This window comes from Nomascus leucogenys, chromosome 12 (assembly GCF_006542625.1).
Source record: "Nomascus leucogenys isolate Asia chromosome 12, Asia_NLE_v1, whole genome shotgun sequence".
Taxonomy (NCBI): domain Eukaryota; kingdom Metazoa; phylum Chordata; class Mammalia; order Primates; family Hylobatidae; genus Nomascus; species Nomascus leucogenys.
Genome location: NC_044392.1, coordinates 53,496,878 through 53,512,876, shown reverse-complemented (window position 1 = coordinate 53,512,876; position 15,999 = coordinate 53,496,878). Strand labels below are relative to the sequence as shown.

Sequence of the window (15,999 nt, the reverse complement as noted above, 5' to 3'; positions counted from 1 at the left end):
TATATACATTTCCCTCTTGCCTGTCCTGTTTCCCTCTTACTCCTTTCTCTTAGCTGCTTTCCTGTGCTTCTAGCTTCTCTCTCCTTTTTCTTCTTTTTGCTCCCATGTTTGAATTCTACCTTACAGGTTTTAAAGATAAAAAAAAGATAATATGACACGGATTTGAAAACTATAAAATAGTATCAAAAGCTTAAGAACTAAGATAGTGGGCTTTTTAAGTCATAGTACATGCTAATGCATTTTCTTGTTTCTCGGGATTAACTGTGGCTTCATGTCTCACTGTGCCATTTGCGTATTGCTTCTTCTCTCTTCTCTTCTCAGTTGCTGCTGATGCTAGAAGGACTAGTAGATGAACGGAGTCGGCTCAATGAGGCCTTACAAGCAGAGAGACAGCTCTATAGCAGTCTGGTGAAGTTCCATGCCCATCCAGAGAGGTAAGAGAGTGGCTGTTTTTTCTTTTATTCTTCATTGAAATTTTTATTTCTTTTACTATTTTATGCCTTTTATTCTTCATTAAGTGCAGATGGCTTATGATACTGAAAGGGGAGAAAAAACGGACAATTACCGGGGCTACCCACTTTGTCATTTGTTTTATGGATTGCTCTGAGCTTCAGTGTCAAAATCTTAAGTTGGGAATAGCGCCTGTTTCACACAGCTATTGCAGAGATTAAATAAGAAGACAGCTTTGGTGTCTAAAACAATGCCTTGCATATAGTAAGCACTCAAAGTGTGTTCATTTCTTTTCTGTGATCCATGTCCTGTTAAAGGCTGTTCTATTATAAGTGTAAGGCTATACCCTGTCTCTACTAAAAATACAAAAATTAGCTGGGTGAGGTAGCGCACGCCTAGTCCCAGCTACTCGGGAGGCTGAGGCAGGAGAATCACTTGAACCTGGGAGGCAGAGGTTGCAGTGAGCTGAGATCACACCACTGCACTCTATCCTGGGCAACAGAGCAAGACTCTGTTGAAAAAAAAAAAGTAAGGCTATAATGGGCACTGATATTCATTTAGTATCATCAAAGAAAATATATTAATTGGGACGGCTAATATCATCCTGGGACCACTGGATAACTATCATGATGAATATATTTTCTTCTACCTCTTGATTTTTGGTCACATATATGATACCTCTCTGGATCATTTTATATTCTCTTCATTTTTTTTTTGTCATTTTGCCTTCCCTACTAGCCTTTTTTCCTCTTTTTCAATTATTATTATTATTATTTGCTATTCAGTTTCTTGTAATTTATTTTTGGGCTTTAAAAATGTTTCTTTCTACCAGGAAAATGAAGGCAGAGGAAAGGTATGATAGGACCACTTGATTGTGTTACTTTTTAAAGAACCTCTGGAGCTTTAGTTTTTATCAACCAGATTCCTTTTCAGCACACCATCCCACCGTCAAGTTTGGTAACAAATGAGAAAACAAATATCTTCAGTAATGGTTCTACTTGGCTCAGTCTTGCTCCAGTTTATATTTAGTTTGTCCCGGGTTTTAGTTTTTCAGAAACAAAAGCTTTTAGTCAAATAATGAAATTTATCTTGTTTGGGCTATAGGGGTGTGAGATAAGTCTTAGGAGCTATAATTTTATGTGAAATTGGCCCAGAATCTAGCGTAAGGGGCAAGCTTTTAAAAAAAGAAACAGTCGGCCGGGCGCGGTGGCTCACGCTTGTAATCCCAGCACTTTGGGAGGCCGAGGCGGGCGGATCACGAGGTCAGGAGATCGAGACCACGGTGAAACCCCGTCTCTACTAAAAATACAAAAAATTAGCCGGGCGTGGTGGCGGGCGCCTGTAGTCCCAGCTACTCGGAGAGGCTGAGGCAGGAGAATGGCGTGAACCCGGGAGGCGGGGAGCTTGCAGTGAGCCGAGATTGCGCCACTGCACTCCAGCCTGGGTGAAAGAGCGAGACTCCGTCTCAAAAAAAAAAAAAAAAAAAAAAAAAGAAACAGTCCTTACTAATCTATCAGCAGTGAACACAAATGCCACACAAAGACTACATTCATTTATTGTGTCCTGGAGAATAATTACTTTACAAAGTCATGTGGCCCAAAGTGGCATTGATGGTTCTTTGGAAACAAACGTGGATTCACTACAGTTGATAGCTAATCCATTTTCCTTCCGTGAGGCATGTTTAATCAGCTCTGAGAGAGACCAGACTCTGCAGGTGGAACTGGAAGGGGCTCAGGTGTTACGCAGTCAGCTAGAAGAAGTTCTTGGAAGAAGCTTGGAGTGCTTAAACAGTCTGGAGACCCTGGCTGCCATTGGAGGTGGGGAACTGGAAAGTGTTCAAATTCATCACAAGCATGCCTACTGAGCACTGGTAGGTCAGACTGCAGCCCAGGATGGAAAACCTTGTTTGCACTAACCAGAAAGATCCTTGTCTGACTTTGGCAGAATTAAATTGTGACTTACTAATGATAGAACTGGTACAAGTAGCATCAACTACAAAGTGAAATTCACTTTAGCCTACATGGATCTCACTGTACATACATATCAATCCCTAAATTGAATGGTGGAGGTTGCAAAGTGTATTTGCACATTTTAAATCACTCTGTCTTAGTTTTTCCATTTTTATTCATTCTTATCCCTAGCCCCTTCTCATTCCCTCATCCCTTCTGTGGGCCAATAAAGTTTATTCTTCCCCCACTTTCACAATCCATTTCATATGTTCCATATCATATCATAAATGCATGTGTGTGTATTATTTTTGCCATTCAGTCAACTCCTCTTTGAGCGAGAGCATTTTCTAAATCAAAAGAATACAAGTTTTAAGATGAGAGAATGGGAAAGAGATTGAGTCTATAAGAATGACTTCATGAAAGCGATATAATCCTTATCAGAAGGTAATCAAAACCAGGAGAGTAGTCTTGTAATAGTAGACTGCAGGTATTGAGAAGGCCAAGTTAAAGAACAGAGGTAAAAACTATGAAAGTGATCATAGTCAACTTTTATCTCCAATACTGTCTCAGAGTTGACTGTTGTACACAAGTGAAATTAGATTAGGTACAGATTAAGTTCTACTTTAAATTTGTTCTTTACTGATTCCTTTAGGTTTCTTTAAACCAAGATGTTGCTATTTAGTCAGAACATGACTTCTAGAATCGTCTTCCAGAGTCAGAATTCTCTGTTTACAAAGATAATTTCAAATGTAGTATTCCTGTTTACATTCAGTGTTTCACCAAATAACTCATTATAGCCAGAAGAGGGTATTGCTTCTTCCATTTGTGGCACTAGATAGGGTCCTGTGTTTTTCACTATTTAGTATGTATACATTTCTCCATATAAAAATAAGTAATAGGCTTCAGGCTTTGAAGTGTTTGAATAGCTTAAAAAGAAATGTTACAGATGTATGTTTATAGTTTTAATCATTGTCTCAATGCTTTCTTGTGGCAACATGACAGGTATAAGGAGAGGGGCACTGGAGATTGTATTTCTGATGTCTTGAATGTCAAGAGGGTGAAAAGTAACCAGGATTGCTTTGCAGCTTTGTGAGTTCAACACCATGAATTTGTTTTTATTTCCTCTTGTTGTAAGTTTCCTAGGTTAGAAGCTGAGGTTTCAGTTACTTTATTTTTTTTTTAATTATACTTTAGGGTTTTAGGGTACATGTGCACAATGTGCAGGTTTGTTACATATGTATCCATGTGCCATATTGATTTCCTGCACCCATTAACTCGTCATTTAGCATTAGGTGTATCTCCTAATGCTGTCCTTCCCCCCTCCCTCCACCCCACAACAGTCCCCGGAGTGTGATGTTCCCCTTCCTGTGTCCATGAGTTCTCATTGTTCAATTCCCACCTATGAGTGAGAACATGCGGTGTTTGGTTTTTTGTCCTTGTGATAGTTTACTGAGAATGATGTTTTCCAGTTTCATCCATGTCCCAACAAAGGACACGAACTCATCATTTTTTATGGCTGCATAGTATTCCATGGTGTATATGTGCCACATTTTCTTAATCCAGTCTATCGTTGTTGGACATTTGGGTTGGTTCCAACTCTTTGCTATTGTGAATAGTGCCGCAATAAACATACGTGTGCATGTGTCTTTATAGCAGCATGATTTATAGTCCTTTGGGTATATACCCAGTAATGGGATGGCTGGGTCAAATGGTATTTCTAGTTCTAGATCCCTGAGGAATCGCCACACTGACTTCCACAATGGTTGAACTAGTTTACAGTCCCACCAACAGTGTAAAAGTGTTCCTATTTCTCCACATCCTCTCCAGCACCTGTTGTTTCCTGATTTTTTAATGATGGCTATTCTAACTGGTGTGAGATGGTATCTCACTGTGGTTTTGATTTGCATTTCTCTGATGGCCAGTGATGATGAGCATTTCTTCATGTGTTTTCTGGCTGCATAAATGTCTTCTTTTGAGAAGTGTCTGTTCATGTTCTCTGCCCACTTTTTGATGGGGTTGTTTGTTTTTTTCTTGTAAATTTGTTTGAGTTCATTGTAGATTCTGGATATTAGCCCTTTGTCAGATGAGTAGGTTGCAAAAATTTTCTCCCATTCTGTAGGTTGCCTGTTCATTCTGATGATAGTTTCTTTTGCTGTGCAGAAGCTCTTTAGTTTAATGAGATCCCATTTGTCGATTTTGGCTTTTGTTGCCATTGCTTATGGTGTTTTAGACATGAAGTCCTTGCCCACGCCTATGTCCTGAATGGTATTGCCTAGGTTTTCTTGTAGGATTTTAATGGTTTTAGGTCTAACATATAAGTCTTTAATCCATCTTGAATTAATTTTTGTATAAGGTGTAAGGAAGGGATCCAGTTTCAGCTTTCTACATATGGCTAGCCAGTTTTCCCAGCACCATTTATTAAATAGGGAATCCTTTCCCCATTTCTTGTTTTTGTCAGGTTTGTCAAAGATCAGATAGTTGTAGCTATGCGGCATCATTTCTGAGGGCTCTGTTCTGTTCCATTGATCTATGTCTCTATTGTGGTACCAGTACCATGCTGTTTTGGTTACTGTAGCCTTGTAGTGTAGTTTAAAGTCAGGTAGAGTGATGCCTCCAGCTTTGTTCTTTTGGCTTAGGATTGACTTGGCGATGCGGGCTCTTTTTTGGTTCCATATGAACTTTAAAGTAGTTTTTTCCAATTCTGTGAAGAAAGTCATTGGTAGCTTGATGGGGATGGCATTGAATCTATAAATTACCTTGGGCAGTATGGCCATTTTCACGATATTGATTCTTCCAACCCACGAGCATGGAATGTTCTTCCATTTGTTTGTATCCTCTTTTATTTCATTGAGCAGTGGTTTGTAGTTCTCCTTGAAGAGGTCCTTCACATCCCTTGTAAGTTGGATTCCTAGGTATTTTATTCTCTTTGAAGCAATTGTGAATGGGAGTTCACTCATGATTTGGCTCTCTGTTTGTCTGTTATTGGTGTACAAGAATGCTTGTGATTTTTGTACATTAATTTTGTATCCTGAGACTTCGCTGAAGTTGCTAATCAGCTTAAGGAGATTTTGGGCTGAGACAATGGGGTTTTCTAGATATACAATCATGTCATCTGCAAACAGGGACAATTTGACTTCCTCTTTTCCTAATTGAATACCCTTTATTTCCTTCTCCTGCCTGATTGCTCTGGCCAGAACTTCCAGCACTATGTTGAATAGGAGCGGTGAGAGAGGGCATCCCTGTCTTGTGCCAGTTTTCAGAGGGAATGCTTCCAGTTTTTGCCCATTCAGTATGATATTGGCTGTGGGTTTGTCGTAGATAGCTCTTATTATTTTGAGATACATCCCATCAATACCTAATTTATTGAGAGTTTTTAGCATGAAGGGTTGTTGAATTTTGTCAAAGGCCTTTTCTGCATCTATTGAGATAATCATGTGGTTTTTGTCTTTGGTTCTGTTTATATGCTGGATTACATTTATTGATTTGCGTATGTTGAACCAGCCTTGCATCCCAGGGCTGAAGCCCACTTGATCATGGTGGATAAGCTTTTTGATGTGCTGCTGGATTCGGTTTGCCAGTATTTTATTGAGGATTTTTGCATCAATGTTCATCAAGGATATTGGTCTGAAATTCTCTTTTTTGGTTATGTCTCTGCCAGGTTTTGGTATCAGGACGATGCTGGCTTCATAAAATGTGTTAGGGAGGATTCCCTCTTTTTCTATCAATTGGAATAGTTTCAGAAGGAATGGTACCAGTTCCTCCTTGTACCTCTGGTAGAATTCAGCTGTGAATCCATCAGGTCCTGGACTCTTTTTGGTTGGTAAGCTATTGATTATTGCCACAATTTCAGAACCTGTTATTGGTCTATTCAGAGATTCAACTTCTTCCTGGTTTAGTCTTGGGAGGGTGTATTTGTCGAGGAATTTATCCATTTCTTCTAGATTTTCTAGTTTATTTGCATAGAGGTGTTTGTAGTATTCTCTGATGGTAGATTGTATTTCTGTGGGATCGGTGGTGATATCCCCTTTTTCGTTTTTTATTGCATCTATTTGATTCTTCTCTCTTTTCTTCTTTATTAGTCTTGCTAGCGGTCCATCAATTTTGTTGATCTTCTCAAAAAACCAGCTCCTGGATTCATTAATTTTTTGAAGGGTTTTTTGTGTCTCTATTTCCTTCAGTTCTGCTCTGATTTTAGTTATTTCTAGCCTTCTGCTAGCTTTTGAATGTGTTTGCTCTTGCTTTTCTAGTTCTTTTAATTGTGATGTTAGGGTGTCAATTTTGGATCTTTCCTGCTTTCTCTTGTGGGCATTTAGTGCTATAAATTTCCCTCTACACACTGGTTTGAATGTGTCCCAGAGATTCTGGTATGTTGTGTCTTTGTTCTCGTTGGTTTCAAAGAACATCTTTATTTCTGCCTTCATTTCGTTATGTACCCAGTAGTCATTCAGGAGCAGGTTGTTCAGTTTCCATGTATTTGAGCAGTTTTGAGTGAGTTTCTTAATCCTGAGTTCTAGTTTGATTGCATTGTGGTCTGAGAGATAGTTTGTTATAATTTCTGTTGTTTTACATTTGCTGAGGAGAGCTTTACTTCCAACTATGTGGTCAATTTTGGAATAGGTGTGGTGTGGTGCTGGAAAAAATGTATATTCTGTTGATTTGGGGTGGAGAGTTCTGTAGATGTCTATTAGGTCCACTTTATGTAGAGCTGAGTTCAATTCCTGGATATCCTTGTTAACTTTCTGTCTCGTTGATCTGTCTAATGTTGACAGTGGGGTGTTAAAATCTCCCATTATTATTGTGTGGGAGTTTAAGTCCCTTTGTAGGTCACTGAGGACTTGCTTTATGAATCTGGGTGCTCCTGTGTTGGGTGCATATATATTTAGGATAGTTAGCTCTTCTTGTTGAATTGATCCCTTTACCATTATGTAATGGCCTTCTTTGTCTGTTTTGATCTTTGTTGGTTTAAAGTCTATTTTATCAGAGACTAGGATTGCAACCCCTGCCTTTTTCTGTTTTCCAGTTGCTTGATAGATCTTCCTCCATCCCTTTATTTTGAGTCTATGTGTGTCTCTGCACGTGAGATGGGTTTCCTGAATACAGCACACTGATGGGTCCTGACTCCTTATCCAGTTTGCCAGTCTGTGTCTTTTGATTGGAGCATTTAGCCCATTTACATTTAACGTTAATATTGTTATGTGTGAATCTGATCCTGTCATTATGATGTTAGTTGGTTATTTTGCTCGTTTGTTGCTATAGTTTCTTCCTAGCCTCGATGGTCTTTACAATTTGGCATGTTTTTGCAGTGGCTGGTGCCAGTCGTTCCTTTCCATGTTTAGTGCTTCCTTCAGGAGCTCTTTTAGGGCAGGCCTGGTGGTGACAAAATCACTCACCATTTGCTTGTCTGTAAAGTATTTTATTTCTCCTTCACTTATGAAGCTTAGTTTGGCGGGATAGGAAATTCTGGGTTGAAAATTCTTTTCTTTAAGAATGCTGAATATCGGCCCCCACTCTCTTCTGGCTTGTAGAGTTTCTGCTGAGAGATCAGCTGTTAGTCTGATGGGCTTCCCTTTGTGGGTAACCCGACCTTTCTCTCTGGCTGCCCTTAACATTTTTTCCTTCATTTCAACTTTGGTGAATCTGACAATTATGTGTCTTGGAGTTGCTCTTCTCGAGGAGTATCTTTGTGGCGTTCTCTGTATTTCCTGAATCTGAATGCTGGCCTGCCTTGCTAGATTGGGGAAGTTCTCCTGGATAATATCTTGCAGAGTGTTTTCCAACTTGGTTCCATTCTCCCCATCATTTTCAGGTACACCAATCAGACGTAGGTTTGGTCTTTTCACATAGTCCCAAATTTCTTGGAGGCTTTGTTCATTTCTTTTTATTCTTTTTTCTCTAAACTTCCCTTCTCTCTTCATTTCATTCATTTCATCTTCCATCAGCGATACTCTTTCTTCCAGTTGATCGCATCTGCTACTGAGGCTTCTGCAATCTTCGCGTAGTTCTCGAAACTTGGCTTTCAGCTCCATCAGCTCCTTTAAGCCCTTCTCTCCATTGGTTATTCTAGTTATCCATTCTTCTAATTTTTTTTCAAAGTTTTTAACTTCTTTGCTATTGTTTTGAATTTCCTCCCATAGCTCAGAGTAGTTTGATCATCTGAAGCCTTCTTCTCTCAACTCATCAAAGTCATCCTCCATCCAGCTTTGTTCCGTTGCTGGTGAGGAACTGCGTTCCTTTGGAGGAGGAGAGGTGCTCTGTTTTTTAGAGTTTCCAGTTTTTTTGCTCTGTTTTTTCCCCATCTTTGTGGTTTTATCTACTTTTTGTCTTTGATGATGGTGATGTACAGATGGGTTTTTGGTGTGGATGTCCTTTCTGTTTGTTAGTTTTCCTTCTACCAGACAGGACCCTCAGCTGCAGGTCTGTTGGAGTTTACTAGAGGTGCACTCCAGACCCTGTTTGGCTGGGTGTCAGCAGCGGTGGCTGCAGAACAGCGGATTTTCGTGAGACCACAAATTCAGCTGTCTGATAGTTCCTCTGAAAGTTTTGTCTCAGAGAAGTACCCGGTTGAATGAGGTGTCAGTCTGTCCCTACTGGGGGGATGCCTCCCAGTTAGGCTGCTCAGGGGTGAGGGACCCACTTTAGGAGGCAGTCTGTCCGTTCTCAGATCTCCAGCTGCGTGCTGGGAGAACCACTACTCTCTTCAAAGCTGTCAGTCAGACAGGGACATTTAAGTCTGTGGAGGTTCTTGCTGAGTTTTTGTTTGTCTGTGCCCTGCCCCCAGAGGTGGAGCCTACAGAGGCAGGCAGGCCTCCTTGAGCTGTGGTGGGCTCCACCCAGTTCGAGCTTCCTGGCTGCTTTGTTTACCTAAGCAAGCCTGGGCAATGGCGGGCGCCCCTCCCCCAGCCTCGCTGCCGCCTTGCAGCTTGATCTCAGACTGCTGTGCTAGCAATTAGCAAGACTCCGTGGGCATAGGACCCTCTGAGCCAGGTGCGGGACACAATCTCCTAGTGTGCCGTTTTCCAGGCCCGTTGGAAAAGCGCAGTATTAGGATGGGACTGACCCGATGTTCCAGGTGCCGTCTGCTTCCCCTTTCTTTGACTAGGAAAGGGAACTCCCTGACCCCTTGCGCTTCCCGAGTGAGGCAATGCCTCGCCCTGCTTCGGTTCGCGCACAGTGCACTTCACCGACTGTCCTGCACCCACTGTTAGGCACTCCCTAGTGAGATGAAACCGGTACCTCAAGCAGAAATGCAGAAATCACCCGTCTTCTGTGTCGCTGGGGCTGGGAGCTGGAGACCGGAGCTGTTCCTATTCGGCCATCTTGGCTCCACCCTCCGGTTTCAGTTACTTTAAACACGGAATTTGGGAACAGGGATTGAGGCTTTCTAGCACAATAAATGTGTCTGAATACTCTTTCTAAACTGAGGCACAATGATTTTTTTCCCCCCATTTTTTTTACATGACACTTTATTTCTTTCACATCTTGACATGGCTTTTATTACATTCTAAATTTCATCTGTTTTTGTAACTTTAGCTGTGTCTATAACAGATAGAGCATCAGTCAAACTAGAGTGGACAGGGAGAAACTATTCTACTGGGGAAGCACTCTGGAATCTTCTGATTAAGTAATTTGCCAGAGATTGATAGCCATAAGCCTTACTCTTAATGGATCTGCCATTTCAGTGTCAATGGCTTTTGAGGAAAAAGGAGTCATTTAAGGAAGGAGATAGGAAGTGTAGGCCGATCCGTTCACTTTTCTCAGTGTCCCAATTTTAAGAGACCCTTTCTTGCACAAAATTTTTTGTAACTTTCCAGAAGTAAAAAGGAAGGTAATGGAGCTGTAGAAATGTCAACCCATCAAAGACTAGTTTGTCATGTCATTACGACAAGGCTTTTAGGGAACATCTTTCCTTAATTTTACTAATAGACCAAAGAAGCCTTCTGAGTGTGCTATTAAGATTCAGCTCTGGGTGATTCTTGATTTCTAATGGCTCATAGTGATTACAGTTTATGTTAATAATCACTCCTACTTCTGTCAACCTCCAGCAAGAGTAGATTGATAGAAGGATAAATTAAAAGTCTGATTTTAATGTCATAAATGTGACTAAAATATGGTACTAACTTTTTCTAGTCTAGATAGCTGGAATGAGGCTTGCAAACAGTTATCTGGAGAGAGCTTGCTGGTCTAACAACTTTGTGTGTTGGACACATCATTTAATAATATTTAGCATGATATAATATTCCATTTTCTCTTCAGGAGCACAGGTTCTTTCTCATACTGGATTATTCTACCTTTGACAGTCATTTTTCAACATGATAGTAATTTTAGATAAAGCATCTTGTGCTTATAGAACCTTGTGCTTGAGTAAAAATAATCTTCAAATGAAAATAATGAAGTAAATTTTTACTTAGGCCATGCTTAATTGGAAACATAGAACTTAAATTGAGAAAAAAATCCATATGATAGATTTTGTTTTTCTCATGCTTCCCTTTTGAATAATAGCAAATAATGCAGAGTAATGGTTGTAAGAGTTCAGGGTAGATGAAGTCTGTAGGTTTTAGAAGTATAGAGTTGAAAAGAACCTCCAAGAGGACTTATTTAATGAGTGAAATAAATGTCCTTAGATAGATATTGTCCCTAAATTCTTTTCTATTGAAATTTATAGTATTGAAAATTTGATGATTATTAGTACCTAGTATAAATCAACATTCATCTGATGTTCTCTTTTTAGATAGCCAAGTTATAACTTTTTTGAAAAGACATTATTGGACTATGTTAGTAGGTCAGCCTTTTCCTTTGATAGTGTGTACTCTTATCTGTCACCTAACCTTCTCCACACCCTCTTCTCTTCATTCAGCTGTGGACAGCAGTAATATTTTCAGTACCTTTGCTTCTTAGAGGAAATACATTTTTCCCTATTTATATTTTTAAAAGATGTTTCTATTACATTATATATAGCAAGAGATCTATTAAGGATCCAGAAAATTTTAACCTGTAGAGGATATGAGTTCCTAATCATAAGAATTAGTTTCCTTGAGGGTTCTTTAGTATATTCTATTTACACAGTTTATACATAAGTAAACTCTGTGGCAGATATACATAAAAAACCTATCACTTTTATGCTCATTCATCCTCCTAATTCAGTGTCTGGGTCATGAGATGTTTGGCTCATAGCTTCAAAAACAGTTCAAGAAAACTGATTTCAGTTCTCTCTATGTTGAACTTCCAGCTGGATCTGGAGTCTTCTGATTGTGGAAAGGAGGAGCAGATCACATTATACTGAAAATTGTCCTTTTCATTGAGAAATAAAGGTTGACTGAGCTACCTAAAGTCACTTTCCTTTGGACTGTAAGCCTTAGAGAGAACAATAATACCTTTGCTTTTCTTGAGGTAGTATTAGAAAACTCTAGTTCCCATTGATAGGATAAACTTGTTTTCTCATTTCATGATCTTTTTATATAAAACAGTCACAAAATATTGACATTTGGCATCCCTGCAAAGCTCAAGTGGCCTTTTCAAATAGAATATTATGTAGTATTCTGCAGGTTTACAGTCAGTATCCTGCAAGGAAAGGTGACAAACTTCCTGTGAGGTTAGGAAGAAATATTAGTAACCCACACACTTAAAGTCTGTTTTCCATTTTACCTTGTAGAAATTGTACTAGAGATAGAACAAATGAAATGAGTTTTCTTTTCCAGGTATATCCTGTGAGATACCAGCACAGAGCATTTTCTCTCAGTTCTCTCAGGGTTAAAGCTCAGTGAGCTTTTCTTTTCTCTTTGGTAGTGTGGAACCATTTGTACCATAGAAAGACTAGCTGGAAATACAGAACTCCAATGTGGCAATACAGTAATAAACAGAAGGAATGAGTCAGTAGGATAATATACTGGAGTGATTTCTGTAGGGTAATGATTTCAGTTATAATGTGTTTTAGAATGTGGATTTAAGCCACCTTCTCACCCTTTGCACCAGTAGCTTTGTTAAAACATTTTATTATGATCAAATAACAAGCCTGTTGCTTTTAAGTAATCTAAGTGTTAACAGAAGGCAAGTCTTCAACTTCTCCGTGTTCTCACCTGGGCCAAGATGAATTTTCTAAATAAAAAATAGCATCATAATTTGCCTCCAACAAAGAATGGGAAATGGAAAGAAACACAAAACTGTGGTCCTGACAATACTAATTCTACCAGGTTTCAAACAAGAATAATTAAACTCATAAAGTGACATACTGATTATGTTTGTGTTACTCTCCCTTTTTGTTTAAAGTCAAATTCCAGAAGTAAAAATCTTTATCATACTGTTTTCCTCTTACTTAAACTGGAAGGGTAAAATAGAAAGTTCAGCAACATCAGAACATGTTGTATTTTAAATAATGTGAAGAATAGGGGTTTTAAGTACATAAACCAAATTGGCTTCCTTGCAGGTTTACTTTTAGTGTATAACATGAATATGTAGTGCTTCTTTTTACAATAATCAAAGTCATAGCTCCAAGATAGTGACCTCTCTCTCAATTTATAACCTTTGGCGGCATGTGCATATATCAGCACATTTTATAAATTATGAGTTTCTGTGTCCATGAAGTCTTATTAGTTTTCACTTAAAATTTTGTGGGTTGTTGAGAAGAATTAAAGTGATTCATAACTTGACGCTTGAACCTGGAAGGTGGAGGTTGCAGTGAGCCGAGATCATGCCATTGCACTGCAGCCTGGGCAACAAGAGTGAAACTCCGTCTTAGATAAATAAATAAATAAATAAAGTGGTTCATAACATCAGATGAAGAAGGAGGTGAGTGATATGTTAAATGATCAGAAACTTGGCATTACATTATTTCCAGGACCATTTCCCCACCAAAATAAGCTGTGTATTTTTCATTTCTTCATGGCACTGTGCTGTTAATTTGTGTTAACATTTGTGCTAAAATGGAGTGTAATTTTTATATATAAGTGTTAGAATTTTAGCTGTCTTAGTTGAGACACAAAAAATTGTTACTGATCCAATAAAATTATCAAAGGCCAACAGAAACTATTTGGTTTTATTTTTAAAACATTTATTAAAAAAAGAAGTAGAGAAAGCTTGTATCTTTTTTTTCCTTATAGGAGAATCAGTCTATTGATTATTTACTAAATTCCAAGTCAAAGCAAGGCTTGTAGAATGAGTATTTATTTAACTAAAGGAAGGAAGAAGAAACTCGAATTTTTCTCCTCTCGAAGAAGTGAGACTAAAGAAACAGTGTTATACTTTCCCCAGAAATGCGACATAGGCTACTTTACCTTAAAAACCCTTCCTTGCTTTCTTTGCTGCAGGAGAATAGCAGAAAGCACGACAGTCGTTTGAGGAGCCAACTGCGGTGGGTAGTGCTGTCTCTAAACATTCCTAGAAAAGCCTGTTTCTTGTGTTCTCTGAAGAAAAAAGAGACCATGAGCAGGAAGAATTTATTGACGTTACAGAATTATGGCATCACAAAATAGGTGCAGTGGTCATATCTCCTGGTCTGCCCGGGAGTCCTAATTTACATGTGCCTTGGTTAGCCTAAGGATAGAAGACTGTAGTTATATTGAATAATTACCCTTTTGGAGAAGTAGAAACTCTTTCCAGAATTTTAGTGGGATTTCATACCCCCAAAAGTGTTTTAGATTATGATTTGGCCTTTTCAAGTCACTTAAAACAGCTACTTTCTGAAACATTTGAGCTGGAAAGCCCTAAGGCTACTTAAGAGATGTTGGAATTTAAAGACAAAGATAACGCCATAAAGGGGTTTGACTGCAGACAGCAGTTTTCTACCACTTCTGTTCCATGATCAGAATCTGTCTAGATAGAGAATTTTATTTCTTAGCAGAAATTATGGAGGACTATATGGAATCTTAATAGTTTTCTTATGATCTTGAAGGGAATGTGTGCAGGCGAAATTGTAGTTTGATAGGAGGCCTCTTTTCCTTGATTCTCTCATACAGCACCATAACATTAAAGTCAGCAATAGTTGGTTCATGACATGAAAATGTGAGCGTTCTTGTAATGAACGCATGGCAGAGTACCTGGGAGTCAGAGTGAGATGGGGCTGGGAGTATTAGACACAAGGGCCCAGTACCCAAAGGAAAGAACACTTGGCACTGCCACTTATTCATGCTTAAAGTTTTAGTTCTTCAGATCACCTTTTAAAATTAATAGAATATAATCTCTTGCTATGTTCTAAGTAACTATACGGAAAAACATCACTCCTTTTCTGTTGATCCCATATTAATGGCTAAAAGGAAGATAATAATGACTACAGAGTAGAATTTGGGGGAAATGGTCTTGACTCCACCCAATTTGGACTCGTTTCTAAAGAATTAACGTGTCATGAGCCAGGTGTGGTGGCATGCACCTATAGTCACAGTTACTTGGAGGCTGAGGTGGGAGGATCCCTTGAGCCTAGCCATTCAAGACCAGCCTGGGCAACATAATGAGACCTCATCTGTAAAGCAAAATAAAACAAAAAAAGAGGTCATGAAGTTTCCCCTAAGGCTTATTTAGGCATGTTGGAGTTTTAAGACAGTTATCATTTAATGATGATTAATCCTTTTTGTAAGGCACCTATTCCAAAGAGTTCGACCTACTTTACTGACCTCCTGCTGGGGAAACAAGTATTCAGAAATGAAGAAGTGCAGGTAGAATCAATCAAGATCATTCAGATAGTAACATCAAGTATAAAACTTCCTTCTGCTGATGCTATTTAGGTTCTATTGCCTTCAACTTTCTCAGCCTTCAACTTATAAGCCCACGGACTACTTCAGTTTACTTACAATAACAATAATAATAATAATACTGTTTAAGGATGGTATTTATTGAGTACACATTGTGTACTAAGCACTGTTCTAATTACTTCAAAATCAGCAAATCCTTTAAAGTTCACAACAGTATGGAGTGGGTAATGCTCTTAACCCTAGTTATTAAATGAAGAAACTTAGTTATGGAAAGGTTATGACTTGCCTAAAGTGACATAACTAACAAAAAAAGCACAATTCAAATCTAGACAGTCTATCTCCATAGTTCATATTCTTAATTATTATGCCATACTCAATTTAAAAAATTCTACAAAAGTAGGAATTTTTGCCTTAGTGATAAGAATACCTTATATTTGCATAATGCTTACATTTTCACCCAAGGATTTTATGATCTTATGTTTCAGAGGCTTATTTTTGTGTACTTTGTAGAATTAGATAGCTGATAGAAAATAATCTTCTAAATCTAAATAGGGGACATCTTGGTATCACCTCCATTTTGTATTGTTCAGAGCCTAGAAACTTCCAAGAACCACAAGTTGAGAACATTTATTGAAGCCTCAAATAAAAGTTTTTGATAAAATTGGCAGTCTAACATGTAAAACTTAATCTTGAAGCAAGTTAAATGAACAGATTCTTAGCTTTCAGAGAATCTAAAGGTGGCAGACTATTTTATATTTTATCAAAAAAATAAGCAGAAGAGTCATCAATATAAAAGCATAGGTACCTTTAAATTAGAAATTCAAAATATTCCGAGTTAGTTCTGAAGACAGTGTTTCATTGTGCTGTAAAAGTTTAGAAAAAGGTATCACTCACAAAAGAGAAGTTCTCTCATTTATTCAAAA

At 38.5% G+C, this 15,999-nt stretch overlaps 1 protein-coding gene across 1 annotated transcript in view; it reads left to right on the top strand.

The window, feature by feature from the left end:
• PDE4DIP (phosphodiesterase 4D interacting protein) overlaps positions 1-15,999 on the top strand; it is a 41,392-nt gene that overhangs the window by 22,408 nt on the left and 2,985 nt on the right. Inside the window, 2 exon segments of the mRNA XM_030823648.1 lie at positions 322-434; positions 2,140-2,267. Coding sequence (XP_030679508.1) covers positions 322-434; positions 2,140-2,267 — 241 coding nt within the window.